At 36.5% G+C, this 20,540-nt stretch overlaps 1 protein-coding gene and 1 long non-coding RNA gene across 2 annotated transcripts; both read right to left on the reverse strand.

The window, feature by feature from the left end:
* Positions 1–1,256: 1,256 nt before the first annotated feature.
* On the reverse strand, positions 1,257–13,924 carry LOC140157898 (uncharacterized). The gene is made up of 16 exons (XM_072181145.1): positions 13,897–13,924; positions 13,285–13,398; positions 12,178–12,531; positions 11,389–11,502; positions 10,762–11,112; positions 9,497–9,619; positions 8,518–8,880; positions 8,105–8,215; positions 7,607–7,738; positions 6,887–7,010; positions 6,540–6,611; positions 5,623–5,694; positions 4,536–4,607; positions 4,274–4,345; positions 3,185–3,262; positions 1,257–2,956 (listed from the first exon to the last, which is right to left on the reverse strand). The coding sequence occupies exons 1-16, from the start codon at positions 13,922–13,924 to the stop codon at positions 1,840–1,842; spliced, it is 3,297 nt and encodes a 1,098-aa protein (XP_072037246.1). The 3' UTR covers positions 1,257–1,839.
* A 213-nt stretch (positions 13,925–14,137) lies between these two features.
* LOC140156389 (uncharacterized) lies at positions 14,138–17,670 on the reverse strand. Its single transcript, XR_011859547.1, has 3 exons — positions 17,569–17,670; positions 16,638–16,754; positions 14,138–14,262 (listed from the first exon to the last, which is right to left on the reverse strand). It is a non-coding gene; the product is annotated as an uncharacterized lncRNA (long non-coding RNA).
* Between the last annotated feature and the right edge of the window lie 2,870 nt (positions 17,671–20,540).

The raw sequence follows: 20,540 nt of genomic DNA on the forward strand, positions 1-20,540 counted from the left end.
TAATTGGGCTATTCCATTTGAAGTCCTTACCCTCTATGGAAGACATGACCTTATCTCCTACACTGGTGATGTAGATTTTATCACCAGTTCAGCAAACCGAATTTGAAATTCACACTGCCTGTGTGGAAGATTAAGATCATGTCTTCTATGAATTTCAACTGTGTGGCCCAATTACTGTTTCGTGTAAAAGGAAATTTCTCAAATCGAATTTCTTCCCGTATTATTTTAGCACATAGGGACCGATTAATTTAACGCCAGGGTGGTGGGAAATGGGAAATTAATTAAAATGTTCAGGCGATCAATGTCACGATTTATCCATCTTGAATTCACTCAAACAATCTGTACTCACACTATTTCTAGCTCACATTTGTATGTTTTCAATACTTGTGCATGTACATGTAGGATATGATTTGACCGGTAATTATTAAATATCTACCAGCATTTTTCAGTATTTGATATATGTTCTCATTAACAATGTTTCTGTATTCAACATATTAAAATGTCATGTTCGACTATTTTTCCTGAAAAGCTTCCTTTTCATATGTGAACTTGATGTTGCCGGTTTCATCGATTTGGTTGATATGCGCGGGTAATTTCTCTGCCTCCATTACAGGGGAGGATAACAAATCGGCAATATGTCTCCGAATAAAACAATGTTATTTGATGGGAACAGTCAGAAATTAAGGACAGAGAACAGAATAGAAAGAAGAGATATATCAAAGAAGCCATCTGGATAAGAAAGAAGAGGCCAAAACACTCAACAGAGACGAAGGGGACCACTTTCTTCCGCACATATATGACCAAGTCCTAAAACAAACAGCGCCACCAACGTCAGTTCCGTCAGGAAGCAGCCGTCGATGGGTAGGGATTGGTCATTCAATTTGAGAAAGTGCCAAGTGTTAGCACGAAACTGTCATTGATCGAGGTATGTAACATATAATTCTGGATCTGCTAAGAAGAATTTTGCAATATATATTTCATTGACAATCCTGATGAACGTGCTGACAAAATATTGTTTTCAAAGTTTGCTAAATACATTTTAAAGTTTGAGGGCATTTATTTAAAACATTTTTCAAATTGGTAATTTTGTTTCAAACATACGTTTTCATAACATTTATAATACTCGTAAGAAAGATACTTGAAAGAAAATTAAAACGTTTTAAAACATATCTGTGCTTGCTGTGAACGTATCATTGCTTTACGGTCTATGTTATTTATTATTATTAACATTAAAACAAACATAAAGTTTGCGGTGTCCTATATTTTGTTAACATTACAATACACACATAATGTTGACCCAGCTATCCGTAACACTACGCTTTACGGCATACAAACCCATTCGTCAAAGTCAAGCAGTAATGCGTCAAAGAAAAATTATCGATTTTACAGTTTATTTGTTTAGATCTTTACTCAACTAACGTATTGGATATTAACGAGGAATACAATTTTACAGACTAGCACAATTATACGCATTTGGCGGGAAAAGCCCGTATATATATACTTTTCACAATTACACGTACACCATTAGACAATATCGGAACAATTTTTGGAAATGATTTATTTAAAAAAGATGAAAATTTTGCACTTTTTTGTAATGAAATTTGGGCCATCAATAAACCAAAATTGAAGAAAATACACCCGATTCTAAAATAAACTAACATCAACGTATCGTCATTTCCACTAAGACCCCCCACCCCGGACTGAATGTCATTTAGACTTAGTTGTCGGATACACATTGACTACGCTTTACAAGTCGTCACTATACAATACTTTCAAACCATTGAAATTTATTAAATACACTAGGCAAAATTTGTGCATCGCTATCAATTTTGTGGAAATTTATAGCTTTACATGAACTGCTTTGGTCATGGGAAGTGTATCACGCGTTTCAGGTTGGGCAGAACGTTTCTCTCTTAGATCAGTAATTAAAGATGCCAATGTATATAAATATGGGTTAATAGCGGAGTTGATCGGTATTATAAACACTACGGACCAAATGTAAGCTTCAAGTGGAATCACTACGAGACCCGTTTGTGAGAGCACGCTCATAATGATTACAGGAACCCAGCATAGAAAATCAGTCGCAACGATCAAAGCCATATTCTTAGCTAATCTAATTTCGTAATCGCTATTCCCTTTTCGTCCAACTCGCCTGGCAGATTTTCTCACTTGAATGAATAGAAATACATAGCAAATCAGCATTGTAATGAAGCACGTTAAATTGACACCAAGGAATATTACAATAGAAAAATACCAAGCAGGTTTTGTATCTTTTGCAACTGGAAGATAAAATGACACTTGACCAGTATCTTCTCTTTCCTCGAAATCATATCCAGCTGGTCTTGTAATGAGAGGAAGACCTACACATACATCAGAAAGATCATACAGATCGGAATCGGGACCTGCTTTTAGAATGGGCCAAAAACTAAAAGCTATGGTTACAGACCAAATAATGAAGGATACGATTTTGGTTGACATCAATGTTAATCTTCTCTTTATACTTAAAGGGAACCCTGCCCCAAGAAGCCTATCAAAACTGATTACTGACAAGAAAAATACCGATGCCTCACTAGATACCAAACAGAGAAACCCTGCAAATCTACAGATAACCCCTGACCGCCACGCGTCAGAATAAATGAAATATTCGTCACCAAAATACACATCGGCACTAGCTATTAACAACATGAATACACCCATCATGAGGTCAGAAAAGGCTAAATTACCAATCAGTAAATTTTGTATCGATGCAACAGTGTTAGTTTTCTTAACATTTAGCCGCCAGATTATGACAAATAGGTTACCGAAGAGGGCGCTAATGCCTAGAATCCACATAAATACTCTAAGAAGTGTATTTTGCATCATACTTCCACAGTTAAAGAGCGGTGGCTGAGGCGACAGGACAGTGCAACTTTTGAGATTGTCGAAATTGCAGCATATGCGATGATCGTCCACAAACCTGAAAAATCATTTAAAATCAAATGAACAATTTTAACCAATATTAGACAATTGTTTTTCATTAATATTTTGGGCAATAGTTTAACGACTTTTTTCGTTTATTTTTAATATGCACCTGTATGATGTTGCAATATAAATAATAGAAATACTTTTATTGAAAAACCAAGAACCAAATTCGTCTGTTACATGACACGTTAAAGGTAAGTATATCATTTTCCATGAAACTTACATAATCTCTAACGTAGTAAGGCCATCAAATGAATCGATTTCAAATGCCAAGCGGTTTTTTACTCCTATTACAAGAACGCTAGATTGGATAAACAAAATCAAACATAACGTCAAAATACAGAAAAAATATTTTAAAGTAAACACCTCAAATAAAGATATTCCGCAGTTATTTGATATTAATAAACCGCACATTGTACCGGCACTTGGAATAGTCGACAGGGGCCACGCTTAGCGATTTCGACCGCGTGCATCGTTTTGATTAGCATTTTTTGAAAATGGACCAACTTTTTATTATACTGGTATCAATCTTTCCCAATTTAGAGTGTTTGGTAGCTAGCAAATGTGGTATCAAATTGGAGCTAACACGATTTTGCACACACCCTTATTAAATAAATTGTCATAACAAGATCAGGTTTTGGTGTAGGACGTGTTACATAACTGCGGACTTTCTTTATTTGAATTGAAATGTTTATAAGATTTCTAAGAAGACATTAAGTCCAGTGTATGCAGAAATCCTTTTACACAAAAATTGTCATTAATCTGTCATTGCCAACGCGCACTTATCGACAGCCCGCATGTATAATATGCGCACTGACGATGACGTAGTATTGATTTCTCTGCAAGGGTCAATTGTCAATTCAAATATCATTGTCAGTGTTTGTACTGGTATTTACAATATAGTATTAGTATAAGTATTAGCATTAGTATTATTTTGAGAAATTAATAGTATTACTTTCGTTTAATGTCATCTTGTGTATTTTTTTAATTTTTACCTGTCAATAACTGCGATTCATATTAACATTCTATAATTCAAACTTTCAAGCCATCAAAGATAGGTTCTTCAAGAGGAGAGCTATAACCAATGCATTGCCCGGATGCATTGCTCACAACGCCAAACCAAAATTTGAAATAATTTCGTTCAGAATTTAATTATAGGTTAATAACTGCGCATTAGTTATTTGGAGGGCATTGTGAAAAATCTAAATCATTGTGAAAAATCTAAACATTTTGCCTTTGGAACCGAGGAATATAATAATAATTACACTTTATACTTGTGAAAAGCTAAACTTTAATCAAGAAATAAACTTACAGAGTGTGGATATTCTGCAATCCCAGGAATGCTCCACTCTTTATTGCCTTAAGAGGCACGTCAGACAGAAAGCTATAAAAAGTATAAATACGTTGAGATAGTGAATTTCCGATGGCACTATCCAAAGACACATTACATTATTAGCCTTGTATCTGTACACATGGGACAACTATTAATCCCATCAAAACTTTTAAAGGATTTAGAACGAATTTGTTCTTAAATTTGACGTTACAATTTCATTTCATTTCACATAATAACTTACAGTTTTTGAAGCGCTACCATTTCAAAGAAAGTCTTTTCCCCAAGAGTTTCGATTGGATTATGAGATAGATCCCTGAATCGGACGAGAGCAAACATCATCAACAAGAAAGGTTAGATATGAAAAACAAAATGAAATCATTGCAAAAATAATTTTACAGCTATTACCTGTATGCTTTCATAAGAATTTAAACTATACATTACGTAATGAGGATAATCTACCTTGTTAACACCAGTCTGCAATAGACATACCAACTGTGATGATATTTTCTTGAAGATGTTCATCAGGACAGTTCAATATACTTAAATTTGTATAGCCCCTCATTTTTGTACATTGTAGTGCCCAGTTCCGGATGAAAATATCACTCTCTTTGCTAACAGTCTTTGCCTCAACTCAATCACATAATTATTACCCACAACTATGACAACATAATAAGTTATAGTTATCGCATACCTGAATTCCTATTGTATATACTGTCCCAGAAACATTACCGGGTAAATTAATCACCAATCTTATTCTGCATCTTATACATAATTTTATTTGAATCAGTTGACTGGTTGCGAAGAAATGAGTGATTACACAACGCATGCGTCAATTCACACACTCAACACTAGTTGTTAACATGCCAATGTACTTTTATATTTTGTTTGCTGAAATCCTTTTGTTCTCCTTAAACAATATGTTTCTTGCAAAACATTAAATTAGGTTTTGTTTAAATGTGAAACACAATATTAAAAATTAAAGCCTGACAAAAACATTATTGAGTGAAAACTTTAACTTTTAGCCATTACCGATTTGTTTTCTTGGATACATTGCATGCAATTTGAGATCGTTACATATTTTTTAAAGTTAACCCTACCCTGAACCGCTTAATGGGAAAACTAAGTTCAAATACTGTCAATGATCACTAAAAAACATATTTATCTATATGCAACTCGCAAAAAAAGAAATAAAATTGTTCACAATCTTGGACGCGCAGTCCAAATATGCTTTTCCTGATACACACGCATGAAATCAGCAAATAATGTTGGTATTTTCATTGTTTACTGAATACCTTAAAAGCAACATAAGTATTGCAATAAAAACTTACAACCATGTAATTGATTCTAATCCCTGAAATGACAGCTGTTTAATAGCGACGATATTGTTCCGTGAAAGTGATCTGCATTGAAAACATAAAACAAAACAAAAGACAATTCATTAATAATTAATAGGATTGGCTTTTTGCAATGAGATGGAATAACAACAGCTACTTACAATTTAGAAAGCAAATTTATACTTCTACGCTACTCAAATTTGGTACACTCACCGGAGCGCTTTCACCGGGTCAACCGGCGTCTTCAGCGGATGTTATTTCTCTGAAGATTGTTGTTGCTAGTGATGTAGTACTAGGACACCTCCGATGACGTCACAGATGTTGATGACGTCAAACTTGAAGATGTTGCGCCGCCCCCTAGTACTACATCACTAGCAACAACAATCTTCAGAGCAATCACATCCGCTGAAGACGCCGGTTGACCCGGTGAAAGCGCTCCGGTGAGTGTACCAAATTTGAGTAGCGTAGAAGTATAAATTTGCTTTTTATTTACGTTTACCGCTACGTATGAATATACATCATTATACTTACAATTTGTTTGTTCTCCCTTAAACACTGTGATGTACGGGCAAGTGTAGCTTAAGTTATTGCTACCACGATCTCGTATCTTAAAATGTATCCTAAGTAAATCTAACCCTTCGTTTACCCCTAAAATAATACAAAATGAATATACATCATTATACTTACGTATGAATATACATCATTATACTTACAATTTGTTTGTTCTCCCTTAAACACTGTGATGTACGGGCAAGTGTAGCTTAAGTTATTGCTACCACGATCTCGTATCTTAAAATGTATCCTAAGTAAATCTAACCCTTCGTTTACCCCTAAAATAATACAAAAGTAAAAGATAACTACGTGCTTGGGGTTTTTTTCTCTCTCTTTTTCATTTACTGTGATATACTTACAATGCATTTAGGTTCCGGAAGGACTTCAAAACACCAGGCTCGAGTGATGACACATTACCACCTTCCAAGTTTCTGAATAATTAAATTATTGGTGTCAATATTTCTGTTGTTTCCTTCAACAAATGCTAATATCATACATGCATACTATAAACTATCATGCATATTGTAAGTTACTCGGGTCTATTTACATCCTCTGCATAATTATAGTTAAATTCTTTATCTGCTTTAACAAACAAATTGACAAAATATATCATTTTTAGCATAAAGGGTGTCTGAAACTGGTTGTTGAACAGAGTTGTGAGAGTTCACTTAAATAATCAAAACAAAATGACATAATACAAGCTTACAATGATTTGGAAATTGGTGGAACATCTGCCAATGCCACCTTTTCCCATCCATCAGCACAATCCACTTTAAAATACTCAAAAGAAGCATAGGTACATGCACAATCATCGGGACATCGCTTTTTGTCTGAAAAAAATTAATCAAATCGTTTATCAAGTAAAATCAATTTCCGGTTTTTTTCTATTTTACAATGTTTACGTATTTATATACCGCTGACCTGTTATTAAAAGGGAGACATTTATGACACAAACACGTCATGCAAAGACTTCTTTGTTCAATTGACAAGATTAGTTTTAATTATTGGTTAATTGTGTAGTTACGCCATCATCAGTGTTAAGCGTTGTGTTTGTAAGAATTGCATGTCAAGTACCTTACACTCCATTTTCACTCTATCTCTATCTCATTCTTCATCTCTATCTTCACTGCATTTGATTACGTCGCATAACATATTGTCAGTAAAATGTCCATTTGACATTATACTGATGTCACACGTTATTGTACAGCACCCACTAATACAGTTCAAACTCTATCATCCCCTGACATTGCCTGAATATCCTAATCTGTATCCCGCTAATTCTGAATGCTCCTGGACTATATGCTCATGGAGACGGCTATCCGACGATTAAGCTTATAGACATGGACCTGTAATGTATCGTGGATACGATATCGTTTCGTTTAAGACTTATTATGTCAAATATCTTAAACAAAGTCAATTGCTTTACCACAATGATTTTCATCGTCACCATCGTAGCAATCCACATTACCATCGCAAACTCGATTTAATGACACACACATAGTTACATTGGATAATTGCGATTCATCACAAAGATATGCCGTAGGACAGGTTACGTAAGCTGTGATGAAGTAAAACAACGGAGAGTAGTTAGTGATGATAATTAGTGTGATATTAACACAATCTCGTTCTGCACACAGACACAAACTGACTCTCTAAGTATTATTATCTTTTTAAAGGACCTCTCCTTCTCCTAAAGTCATCGTTATCATCATCATCATCATCATCATCATCATCATCATCATTATCATCATCATCATCATCATCATCATCATCATCATCATCATCATCATCATCATCATCTTCATCATCATCCAACAACATCATCATCATCATCATCATCATCATCATTATCATCATTATCGTCATCGTCATCGTCATCAATTAATATTGTTTCTTTAATCCCTCATCCCAAAAATTGTCTTACCACAATGTTTCTCCTCTGCTAAATTTAGACAGTCATCGAAACCATCACATTTAGCATCAGGGTCAATACAGATGCCCTGACCACAATCATAATCATCAGGGTCACATTGACCTTAAACAAAGAAATAAATGAATAAACAAAGGAAGATGAGTTAACCACTAAATGATAAATCCATATTTAAAAGCAATTAACTTGTTGAAGATCATAAAAAACGGTGCATTATATATTTGTTTGTGGCTGTGAATGCCCACTTTATGTCTACATTATCATGATTATATCGACAGGTCTCCAAAATGAAAGTACGTAGTTACCACAACCCAAACACTCAAAATGATTCCCCATGATTTTCCGTATTCAAAATCTGCTCCGGATCGGAATCATTTGTGTACGGTGCCACAACTTATGTCTCTTACCCAAGAGCCCATCCACTTGCATAAACATCAGTAAAAATCCGACGTCAACGCCCGATCTATCTGTTTTCATCTGGAGCCACGCATCATCATTGTAAACTACAATTGTACGTATTTTCACGCGTCCAGTTAGAGCTACAATTTGCGATATGGGTCGTACTAGTTTTCCTCTTCCAATGTTCAGAACATCAAACACATCTTCCATACTGAATTCAAGTACATCAATCTTTACTAGTCTCAGGTTTGTAGCAGAGACAATCCATAGGCAGGATAAATCGTTTGGATACATCAGAGGAAACCCTGGAGACTTAAAGGTGACTAGTTCTACATCTGATCCAATATGAAGAGATGTGGGACCACATATTCCTTTAAATAAAGAAGGCATTCAGTACGGTTACATTTATTTACATTCATTTATGTTGGTTGTGTATTACTGCATTCAATACGAATATATCAAAAGTATCCGTACACTTGAAACAAAAGCAATCTTAAAGACTAAACTTAAATTACTAAAATAAAGTAATCACTAGATGGACGATTTTGTTTGCGTATTTTGACACCTCACTAGGCACAAATATGCGACTTTATTCCCTCAGGTGTTGATACCAAATTGATTGGGAAAAGAGAGCATTCCAAAAGTGACATATTTCTTCCTTCAGGGCGATTCCCATTGGCTTTTGTAAAGGGCTCATTGAAGCGTGACAGGTCAACCCTCACTCGCAGTGTTTGTAGTGTACAGTAGGGTGTTTCGAGAGAAAGTTCTATGCAAATCTTTGTCACTTTTGAAATGCTCTAACTTGGGGAAATAAATTCGCAAAGTGACGAATGAGGTATCAAAATATGCAAAACCAAATCATCCTAATGATTTCTTTAGTTATCAATTTAAGGTGATTGACTTTACGATATTACTTTTGATTTACGGATAGTTTTGTGCGCGGTATATGAATCAAGTAGCGTATTGTTCATCTTGTAGAATCCTTACCACATTCCCGCTCATCAGACCCATCAGGACAAAGTTCCTTCCCATCACATCTTTGGTATCCATGTAAACAGATCAGAGCAGAGGATGCGTTTTGACACGTAAACTCACCAGCCTGACATGAAACTTGACGTGAAAATACACAGGATAAACAATGAGCATAATGAGTGAACGTATAAAACCGCAATTTATGATTAAATATTTTTGACACTTGCATGTAATGTTCATACACTTAACTTGGATTGCGATGATCTGACAGGGGGTTCGTGCCTCTCTTCTCCCATTGATTGGGCTATTATACTAATCTAAATCCAAATCCAATATTTGAAGTTGCATATATCAATAACAGTTTTGTGCTATTACTTAGCACCACTTCCTCCACCTCGATGGGTGCTTCCTGACGGAGCTAACGTTGATGGCGCTGTTTGCTTATTACTTATTCAAGTATGTGGGGAAGACTATTTCTTCGTCTCTGTTTTATGTTTTGGTCCATTTCTTATTCAGATGGATTCTTTGATAAATCTATTCTTTCTTTTCTGTTTCTGTCTTTGATTTCCGATTGCTCCTCTCCAATGACCTGGTTTTCCTCAAAAACATGATCAGTTATTGCCGATTTATTATCTTCTCCTGTAATGGAGGGCTCTCCAAACACGTACGGCGTGTGTTTAATAAACATGGTATCAGAATCGCCTTCAAACCACATCAGAAACTTAGAAATTGTTTGTTCCATTAAAACGATAAACGAGATGTAACCCAAACGTCATACTACGTGTTTGAATTACCTTGTCTCAATTGTGACAAGTCCTACATAGGCAAAACATCTAGACTTTTCGGCACTAGACTGGAAGAACGCAAAACCAAAGCCTCCATTACAGGGTAAAATCGACATGAATAAATGGTCATGTTTGTGAGGAAAACCATGTCATTGGATGGTAGCAATCAGAAATCAAAGACAGAGACCAGAACAGAAAGAAGAGATTTATCACTAAGAAGCCATCTGGATAAGAAAGGTCCGAAACACTCAACAGAGATCAGGGGAACTATTTTCTTCCGCACATATATGACCAAGTCCTAAAGCAAACAGCGCCATCAACCTTAGGTCCGCCTGGTAGCTGCCGGCGAAGTGCAGGAAGTGGACACGTGGTCATTCAATTAGAGAAAGTGTTACCACGAAACTGTCATTGATCGAAGTAATGTAACATCAAATATTGGATTTGTTTAGAAGAATTTTTAATATATAACAAGTAATTTCAAAAACAAATCCTTACCATTTTGTGGAGACGATATCATTTCGAACCTAAATCCTCTAAGATGCTCAAAGCTGTAACTCCACGAGTCAAATGTTATCAGTACACTGGATGCATTCGCCGTTATTGAGCTCGGCGCTGTTTCACCGGTCACAGTCATTATTGTGTCTCCGGTAATAGTTTTAAACGAAACGAAATCGTATCCATGATATAGGTCTATGTCTGTAAGCTTAATCGTCGGATAGCCGTCTTCATGAGCATATACAGTCCAGGAGCATTCAGAATTAGCGGGATACGGATTAGGATATTCAGAGGATGATAGAGTTTGAACTGTATCTGAATCTAAATGATAATCTTGTTCACCACAAACATCTGCAATATGAATTGTTTTGCAATACTGTTATTAGGATAACAAAAAACGAATGGGTAAAAGTAAATGACTTGATCTAAGTTCATCCTCGTTCAGATTTGTGTTTCGTTTAATAATTGCAGATTTTGAGGGATTTGTGTTTAATGTTCCGTATATATGTGCTGGGAACAGGTAAACAAGACTCATTGGCGAGCCAACACAACAAGTTCTACAGAGGAGTTGGCCCAAAAGTCATGGGAAAAGACATGATCACTTCGGACTTAATTATTGTTACCTACCGCATCCTCTCTCATCCGAGCCATGCAAACACTGACGTTGATTATCACATAGTAGTTGTCTATCCAGACAACCATAGCCAGATTCGCACGTGAATTCCTCAGTACTACATGGCACTGTTGATTTTAGACAAAATAAGAACATCACAGCTATCATGATTAATACAGCGCTTCTGATAATACTCATCGTCATCTTCATCATATTTTCACAACAATTCAATTGAAATAGTAGTCTCATGATGCTAACTTAAAAAGAATTTTACATGGATTTTGAGCAGCCTATAGTATGTCAGAAGTATTGGAATCGATATCATAGCACCACAATATTCACTGGGCCTTGTTCGATTGTGGCCAAGGATGAAAACAGCTATTAGGGGCTGTGTACTAATTATGAGCCCTGGGGGAGGGTAAAATTGGGGGCGGGGGGGGGGGAGAGAAATTTTTGGCGAGCCAAAAGGGGGAGGCAAGCAATTTTTGGCAAGCCGAGGGGGGGGGGGGGAAGTGATTTTTGGCACACATTCTTGGGACAAATTTCCCTGCGCGCTGCGCTCGCAACATTTATATAGACCGTTTGAAAATTGGCATACCAAAAATGTGGTCCTGCTTCCTATTTCGGGAAAAGGTACAATGCATTTAAACCTTTTACCAAAACTCTATGAATAAAATATTCCAAAGTCAATCGGTAGAAACTAAGATTTGGAAAGTCAATACAGGGGGAGATGCAATTCATCTAAAAATTATCAAATAGTGTTATGAGACAAGAAATTAAATCATTACAAGAAGAATGCTCACCCCATGTTAACGATGCTTCAAATTTAATAACTATACCCCACCAGTCACCAACTGGTGCAACGAGGTTTAACCACATCGTAGAGGAATTTATAGTTAGAGTGTTTGGAGCTGTGAATCCAGTTAAGTCAAAAACTTTGCTATTAGAAGATATGTTATGTCCATAACCAATATATAGAAAATCTTCGTTAGTCACAAGATCAATGAGAATGAAATGCACGATGATGTTAGGGCTATCTAACGCTGTGATAAACCACTCGCATTCCATTTTTGGGTAGTTATATGGGAATGCTGGATAGGTCTGTATTAAAGCTCCTTGCGAAGTACTGACGCTTACTTCGTCTTGGCCGCAGAAGTCTGCAATGATAAGAGGATAAATGATTGATTTATAATGCAGAGGTTTAAACTATAATCATCTTCAGATATGCCAGAGGGAGGGGGAAGGAAACGTGGACCTGCAGCCGGAACATTTAACCCTATGATGTCCTAAAGGACCTGACAGTCTGTATATTAGTCTTCTCTCACGTCAGTTTGAATATTCTGTTAAGGAAAGCACCAATCTAGCTCCGTGGCGATCCAATGCATGATCAAACTCTATTAGAAAAATGTTTCGGTAGTAAAGATATTTAATCGACAGCATCCTGTACCTGTAATTCAACATTTTATAGCTTTGTTTAGGTGCACATCTTCTTTTTCTTCTTCTTCTTCCTTATTAGTGCCTCCCTCATATGTATGAGTATTATCGCACTGCGTACAGACAAGCTGTACTTATTTTTTACTCTGGAACCTACAGTAGATAAGTGTATTTTTGAAGTACAGTCAACAGTGCCGGGATGATCCCCTGCTCTTTTCGAATAGCCTGTGACGTTCTTTAACGTGCACAATACATTAATGAAAGAAATACATGTACACGGGACCGACGGCTTAAAGTGCCCTCCAAAGCACTAAACAAGTAGAGTGAAGTGCCTTACTCAAGGACACAAAGAGCCAACCGAGCTCAGGCGGACCTGGGATTCGAACCCTCGACCCTTGGATTCACAGTCCAACGCCTTAACCGCTAGGCCACGCTCCCCTCCTCTTCATTATAGCATAAGTCTGCTTTGAGCTTACCGCAATTAACCTCATCCGAGCCGTCAATGCAATCTTCGTAAGTATTACAAACAAGATAACGGTCCAAGCAGACGTCAGTTGAATGACACTTAAAGTTCCAAGAATCACATCTCGCTAAAGAAGGATAAACGAAATAATTGAAATTATTATATAAATGCATTTATACTGGAAATAATTTATCATTTAAAACCAGGTCAACATTTCTTCTATCATTCTTTGTTGGCAAATACAACTTTGTTAAAATACAATGCTGTCTTGCATTTACGGTAATACCTACGACGACTTCAGAAACTACGAATGAATCAATAATGATTATACTTTTGCTCAGGCCCGTATGCAGGATTTCATTTGGGGTGCTAAATTTGAAAAAAGTGAACTTTTTTCCAAAGGGGGGAGGGCGATTTTGTGAAAAGTGTACCTTTTTTGTCCAAAAAACGTAAAAAACCTGATTTTTTGGCTCGCTACGTTCGCAAATTCTGAAATTTTGGGACGTTTTGTATAATTTGGGGGTTGCGTCGCACCCCCACCACCACCCCCTGCGTACGGGCCTGCTGTTGCTGTATTCGTTTGTTGGTTACTTCGTTTGTTTTATGGGTAGGGTGTGTTTCTCACCTATTTCATTCACACATTTGATTTGCATGTTAATTCCACGTAACACCCAAGGATCATCATTCGACTCAAATCTTATCCACATTAGACGGTGAGGTACAGCCACCGAAACTGGAACGTATATATTTGAATACCTCCTGATAATGTTTTCTTGTATCACATTATGAGTTTTGCCGATAGTGATATAATCCAACGGTACCAGCCATTGTTGGATGAAATCTATCGAATATACATTATTGATGTCCGAAGCCGTGAAATACCACGTGCAGTTCATGTTTGCTTCGTAGTAGTCGGGGTAAAAAGGTGTAGTGAGATATATAACTTCGCCAGCCGCCATATTGATCCATTTTTGGTCGCATTGTTCTGAAACTTTATAACAAATTATTATAATGTTAAGTACTCTTAAAGGGCAGGTCTATTGCAAAAACAAGTTGATCTCTATTCGAAGAGAATAATTATTACATTACAAATTGACATTTGTTGCAATTTTTTGTGCGTATTTCTCCTGAAAAAGGAGAAATTGTGTGGTACGTTTGAAGCGTACGTGTTCTCCCCCCGTTTGGCTGATGACGTAGGTAAATGAAGCGGGCACTTTATCATGCTCTCATCATACAATCACAATCACTTTGACAGGTTTGACATTAGCGACAATGAGTTGTACTATCACTTACCATAACAATGCTGCATAACAATATGCACACTATTGTTCTCCTTTCGGGAACAACAGTATTGTTACTATGCGTTTGCTTTGTAATATTTCATCCAACTGAAACTATAGCATTGTAATATACAGGGAAATCAGATACATGAGTTTGTGGACTTAAGGGTACTTGCCCATCAATTTCATTCAGGGGCGTGTTTGAAAAACGGCACGGCGCATTAGTAAAAAGAATAAAAAATACAAAAATTTTCACCGGGGTTCGAACCACTGCCAATTGCACTATGAATGCTAAAGATGCCTACTGTGCCACGGTGACTGTGGTTAACATTCAGCGATTTTAAAAGATATACATATCAACACGTTTCTAGTGTATTGAAAATCAGATTTTGGTAGGAATACGGTCATAGAAAGACATATATCTACTTGTCTGTTTGTTTTTCATTTAATACAAATTAATTTTGATGAATTGAACTGGTACGATCTTAGGACTCGTGATAAACGACGATTAATTTAGTAATAATAAAATGAAAACGCTGGGTCATTCACGACATCATTTGTAATTCATGTCAAAACCTGGGGAGGACCACACACACCCGTGTTGCATGTATACGTGCGTAATCGATACTCAATGATCCAGACAATAGCGTTTGAATATACCGCCCTTATGTCACTTGCGGGAAGATATACTATATGCCTACCCCCCAATAGCTTACAATAGATACCCCACAGTAAATAGCTTTTTTCATTACCTCGCTGTGCCAGTTTATACGCGTAGCGTACGCACTTTTGAAGCATATTTTGTTCAAAAATGATAGGAAGGGACTGTTTTCAGCTAAAATGTTGGTTATCAGCAGATGCTTGATGATACCGGGAAGTGTTGCAGAAAGGTAAAATATCACATATCAATGAATTTAAATTGGAAATCCAAAAAGGAAATGTCAGGTCAAAATTTTCACCTTAGAATTATTGTGAAATAAAATCAAACCAAATTTAGGCTCCGCAAACAACGTCCAATTATTCCCATTGGTGTTTGCTAAACGTGCATATAATAAATTATGATTTGGGGCTAATTTGAGAAGAGTTAATGCCTCGAATTTCAAAATACACCGAGTGATGTTTTTTTGATCAAAAACATCGACAATTCAAGACACTGTAAAAACAAATCAAGAATTTTCTGGGATAATTGCAACTATAAGTATAATGAAAGTTATGATCTAAGCTACCAGATGCATCATTAATTTCCTGACTATGATATTTAGTTGTGGGAAAAGATTACTTTAATGTTTTGGCGGGATTATTTCCCGCCAAAAATGTCAACCAAAGAGAGCATGTAGCCTTAACACGGTTTATATGCTAGTCTCAGATGAAATTCTAAGTTCAAATTATGTATTTATTTTTTAGGCCTAATATTTCTCATGATATTGATATACATATGAATTGTAATATCACAACTGTCTAATATATATTTAAAAAAAGAAGCGGCTGATTTTATCCATATGTTTAAAAACCATTAAATTTGTAATACTTAATTTGGATTTTTTTTTTCTTTGAACAACAACAGTATACGTTCTGTCCATTGAGAGCGTTTATAGTCCCTTTTCTCAAAGCGGGCACATCTCATTTCATGACGCCACCGTTTTTCTAGGCCAAATCTGTCTCGTTCGAAAGAACTCACCGCTTAAGTTGGTTTTTGCGGAATATCAATTTTAAACGTCTTATTTTCTCAAAAAAGGAGTCATTTTCATTGTCCTCATAATATTAGCTTGCCAATGATATGATGTTGTTTTTGCAATAGACCCGCCCTTCAGAATAGTTTAACTTCAATTAACGGTTATGACACGAAGTTGTGACACGGACATTATGTTTTCTTTTCGACGAGTTGTCAGACATTAAGCCTTTATTATAATGAAAAACACATATTCGACAACATTGTGACGCGGACTTGCCATACATTTGGTGACCTTTCAAGCACATCAGCATGTCAGCAACTATACTATATAACGTGCTTCACTTTTTACAAGTCAGAAGAAAATATTAATTTTAGATGTATATAATGGACATCATGAATTATACATGTACTCACAGCATCCCCACTCATCAGACCCATCTATGCATTGCCACTGACCATCGCAGACCATGGACTGATCAACGCATCCAGATCCATACTTAGCACACCAGAAATCGTCGTTGGTACATAGAACTGAACGAAAGGTTACAAACAATTGAATACATGAATACAAAACCCACCCAAGTCCATGGGAAGTGATTTTGAGAGAAAAACCTGTGTATCATTTTAATTCCTTAAGTTCGATTTACCTGGTCAATATGGTAAGTTTTAGGTGCAAATGAGTGGATTAAACTGTATAAAGTATGACGATTAGTATTTCAGGGACTTTGAAGGGTTCATTTTCAATTTTGAACTTTTGGACTTTTGGATGGTTTTTTGAATCATATACAAAGACAACAACGTTGGAATGAGATTACCACTAGTCAGATAATAACAAAATAAAGCACACAGGTATGTATAATGTTGATAAGCATTCTGCCATGTAATATAAACCACACACGTTCCTTTATTAAACCTTTTTTTTTTTTCAAAAGTCACTTTCCAGCAATGAATGTGTTACAAGTGGACTTTTATACATACTGGATTTCAAACAATGTGTTACAAGACTCAAATCACGGAATTGGGTGGTTCTTTCATACATGCTATTTCTCACATGCTCAATAGACACAGATGATGAATTTGAGTTGTTCTTTCATACATATGACAGGCCTATGTATAGCAACAATTTCCCATGCTTAACTCAATTTGGCCAACGTATGGACTTGGGTGGGTTTTGTATTCATATATTCAATTATATTTACGACTTTTAGCTGAGGAGAGGAGTGGATATACTTTATTTATCTTTTGGTTTTTATAATTTAATCAATTAGAAATATCGCATTTTCTTGACCAGAGTGTTCAAACAGACGCATAGTCCGTCTCATGATCAAACTTGCGCGATACTCACCGCAACTGTGATTGCCCAAGGCACAATTTTGAGTGCATCTGAAAACTCCATCTATGCAAGCAATTCCACTTGTGCATAGAAAATTATCAGAATTACACGGAGCTGTATAAATTATAGTTAGTATAGTAAAATAAAATATTATGAATAATGTATTGCCTCTTTGAAAAAAAGTTTTTGATAAATCACTTGTGTGTCACGAGGAACGTTGTTTGTTTGATATTGAGAATGCATATTGTACCTCATCAATTACATTAATTTAATAGACTTCGTTATTTTCGTAAACAATACTAAGACATCGACAGGTTTTAAGATTTTGTTTAATGCATATGATTAGTTTGAATTGTATATCTCAGAGTGTATCGTACAATGAAATGATTGGTGGATGATTTGATGCGTTTCTAATAAGCAAGACTTACGATTTAATGCAAGCATTTCTACTTGTATCATGAAACCTCTCTGGCGATACACGCGATCTGTTACGAACTCCATCCATATGTGTCGTTCTTCTAATGCAAACATACTACCGGATGGTAGGATACTATTTCCAAACCATATCCTCTCATCACGTGTCACATTCGGCCCTCTTCCGAAGCGGAAAACATCTCCCGTTTTCGGAAACACGATAAAGTCAAAGAAAGTTATAACAAAACTACCATCTCCATGCGACGTGAAGAACCACAGACACTGCAGGTTGTCGCTGTAGTACCTCGGATACCCTGGTGATGATATGTTTCCTGATTCTCCTGGGGCTAAGTTGAAACGTTCGGTCTTACATACTGTCAAAAGTGAATTGGAATATTAAAGTATAAGATAATCACTAATCGAATATGTGTTCGCATCTCAACAAGAGTGCAATAAATATTAATCCTGACATGTATTATTCGGATCTGATCCACACTATCCAGTGATAGTATACAGGGCGTGTCACAAAAAAATGTTACATTCGGAATTTCGAAAAACAAACTAAAACCAGTTCAGAGAAATCCTTTATTTCTCAAGAAGAAAAACCTTACAATGCTTATCATGTCAGTATTAAGATATATCAAAACAGTACCCATACGGATTGGGCCAGTCACAGATTAACTCCATCAGCGTAGTAAGGATTTTTAGTGGGGGCAAAGACAATTTTCGTCCTATTTTTTTATTTTTTGTCCTATTTTTAGGCATTTTAAGGACACTTTACTCTTGGCCATCCTAATTTTATCCCTGAAAATTTTCTATTGCCCCTGCTCCCTACTTATTTCTTAACTGAAGGACGAAGTGCTCTCATGGTTCTTACAGCCGATTCTAAATATACCACAGGGAAAGCTAGCGGAACTCTGAAATAAATCTACATTATGTTGTCAATTGAATACAATACAATATAATACAATACAATACAATACAATACAATACAATACAATACAATACAATACAATACAATACGGTACAATACAATACAATACAACACAACACAATACAAGTCGCCACTAAGAGCGAGTACTGGAAATTGAACACTGTGCACTTCTTCAGCACACGTCTTTATTTTAACATACATAATGATGACTGAAAGGCATGATAACTTACCGCAATTTTGATCATCGGATTTATCAATACATTGTTCAAAACCATCGTATCCATGTAAATAACTAACAAATTCACATTGAGCGCTCCAATGGACGCACTGATTGCCTGTATCACAAGCGTACTCTCCATTCCCACATGTTGACGCTGGAAGAAGGGGGAATATTGGTTGTTCTTTGTTAATTCCATTGAATTGAAAATTTTGAGTATAGACGAATCCAATTTCACGCATTCCTACACCTCAATGGCAGCCATTAGCTGGGTCCCCGTCGGCTCTATCTCACCTAAAATGTGAAATGATGCGGCCTTGGAGGGTATTTTAAACTGCATTCTATCACCCGTGGTACACGTAGACAAAAGAATGATGACAGTTTACAGCACAAAGGAATCTAACGTCGAATTTACAGCGGGTTTAATCCACCCAATTGGGCACTCACAACACCTGTTTGGTGCATGCGGGGATCCAAAAATGGCCGACCAAATCCTGACCATGACTTGGCTCGTTGGATTCGTCTATACATTTCTTTACACCAATGTGCACACACAACTGAATTCAAATATCATGAAAGAGTCATATTGATTTTACGAAAAATCTGAGCCTACCATCAAGCGGTCCAAGTATCTCAAATACTACGCAAAGGATGACAAGCATTACTTTCAACGTCTCCATTACAATATCCAATGGACCCTTACACTATGGAGTCACCGATTTAATTGAAGCAGTATGTCTACAAGAAAGGCAAAACAATACAATATACGTATGACGACAGTGTAAAATTGCCTAGTAAAAAAATCTGAAGTGCTGCACTAGCAATACAATTTATCAACTAACCTTTATTATCCAACAAAAGCACTGGGTGACTTCATACATCTGTATATGAGAGCGAAAATGCATCAATGCGTGATCCATATTCTGGAAATGACCGCGTAGTCATTGCGTTGGAGTTTTTTTGTGTGTTTTTTTATAATGAAAGACAGAGATAAAAAAAAACTTGTTCGCGTCTGACATCAGGGCAAAGGTTGCCTCCATGCGCATTTCGGCATTTTCTGTCTAGTTGTCAGAATTTCAGACGCGAACTATAGTCTATATATCTACCTCGAGTCACCGGCACTAGCTTTGAAGTTCAGTGTTTTCTGCGTTAGCTTAGCGTTACTTTGTGCGTGTACATACTTTTACGCGCGCGATCAACATGACGCATATGTACACGCAAGAAACCACGCTAAGCCAACGCAGCACACGCTGAACTTCAAAACTAGTGCCGGTGACTCGAGGTACATAATAGACTATAGTCTTTTTTTCTCTGTCTTTCATTTATAAGTGCATTGGTGTACGTTTGTGCGCACTGTCGCGCACAAGAAGAGATCACATTGATCCGCATCCAAGGAGTTCGCATTGATCTTCCCGTGTA

This window comes from Amphiura filiformis, chromosome 7 (genome assembly GCF_039555335.1).
Source record: "Amphiura filiformis chromosome 7, Afil_fr2py, whole genome shotgun sequence".
NCBI classification, from domain to species: domain Eukaryota; kingdom Metazoa; phylum Echinodermata; class Ophiuroidea; order Amphilepidida; family Amphiuridae; genus Amphiura; species Amphiura filiformis.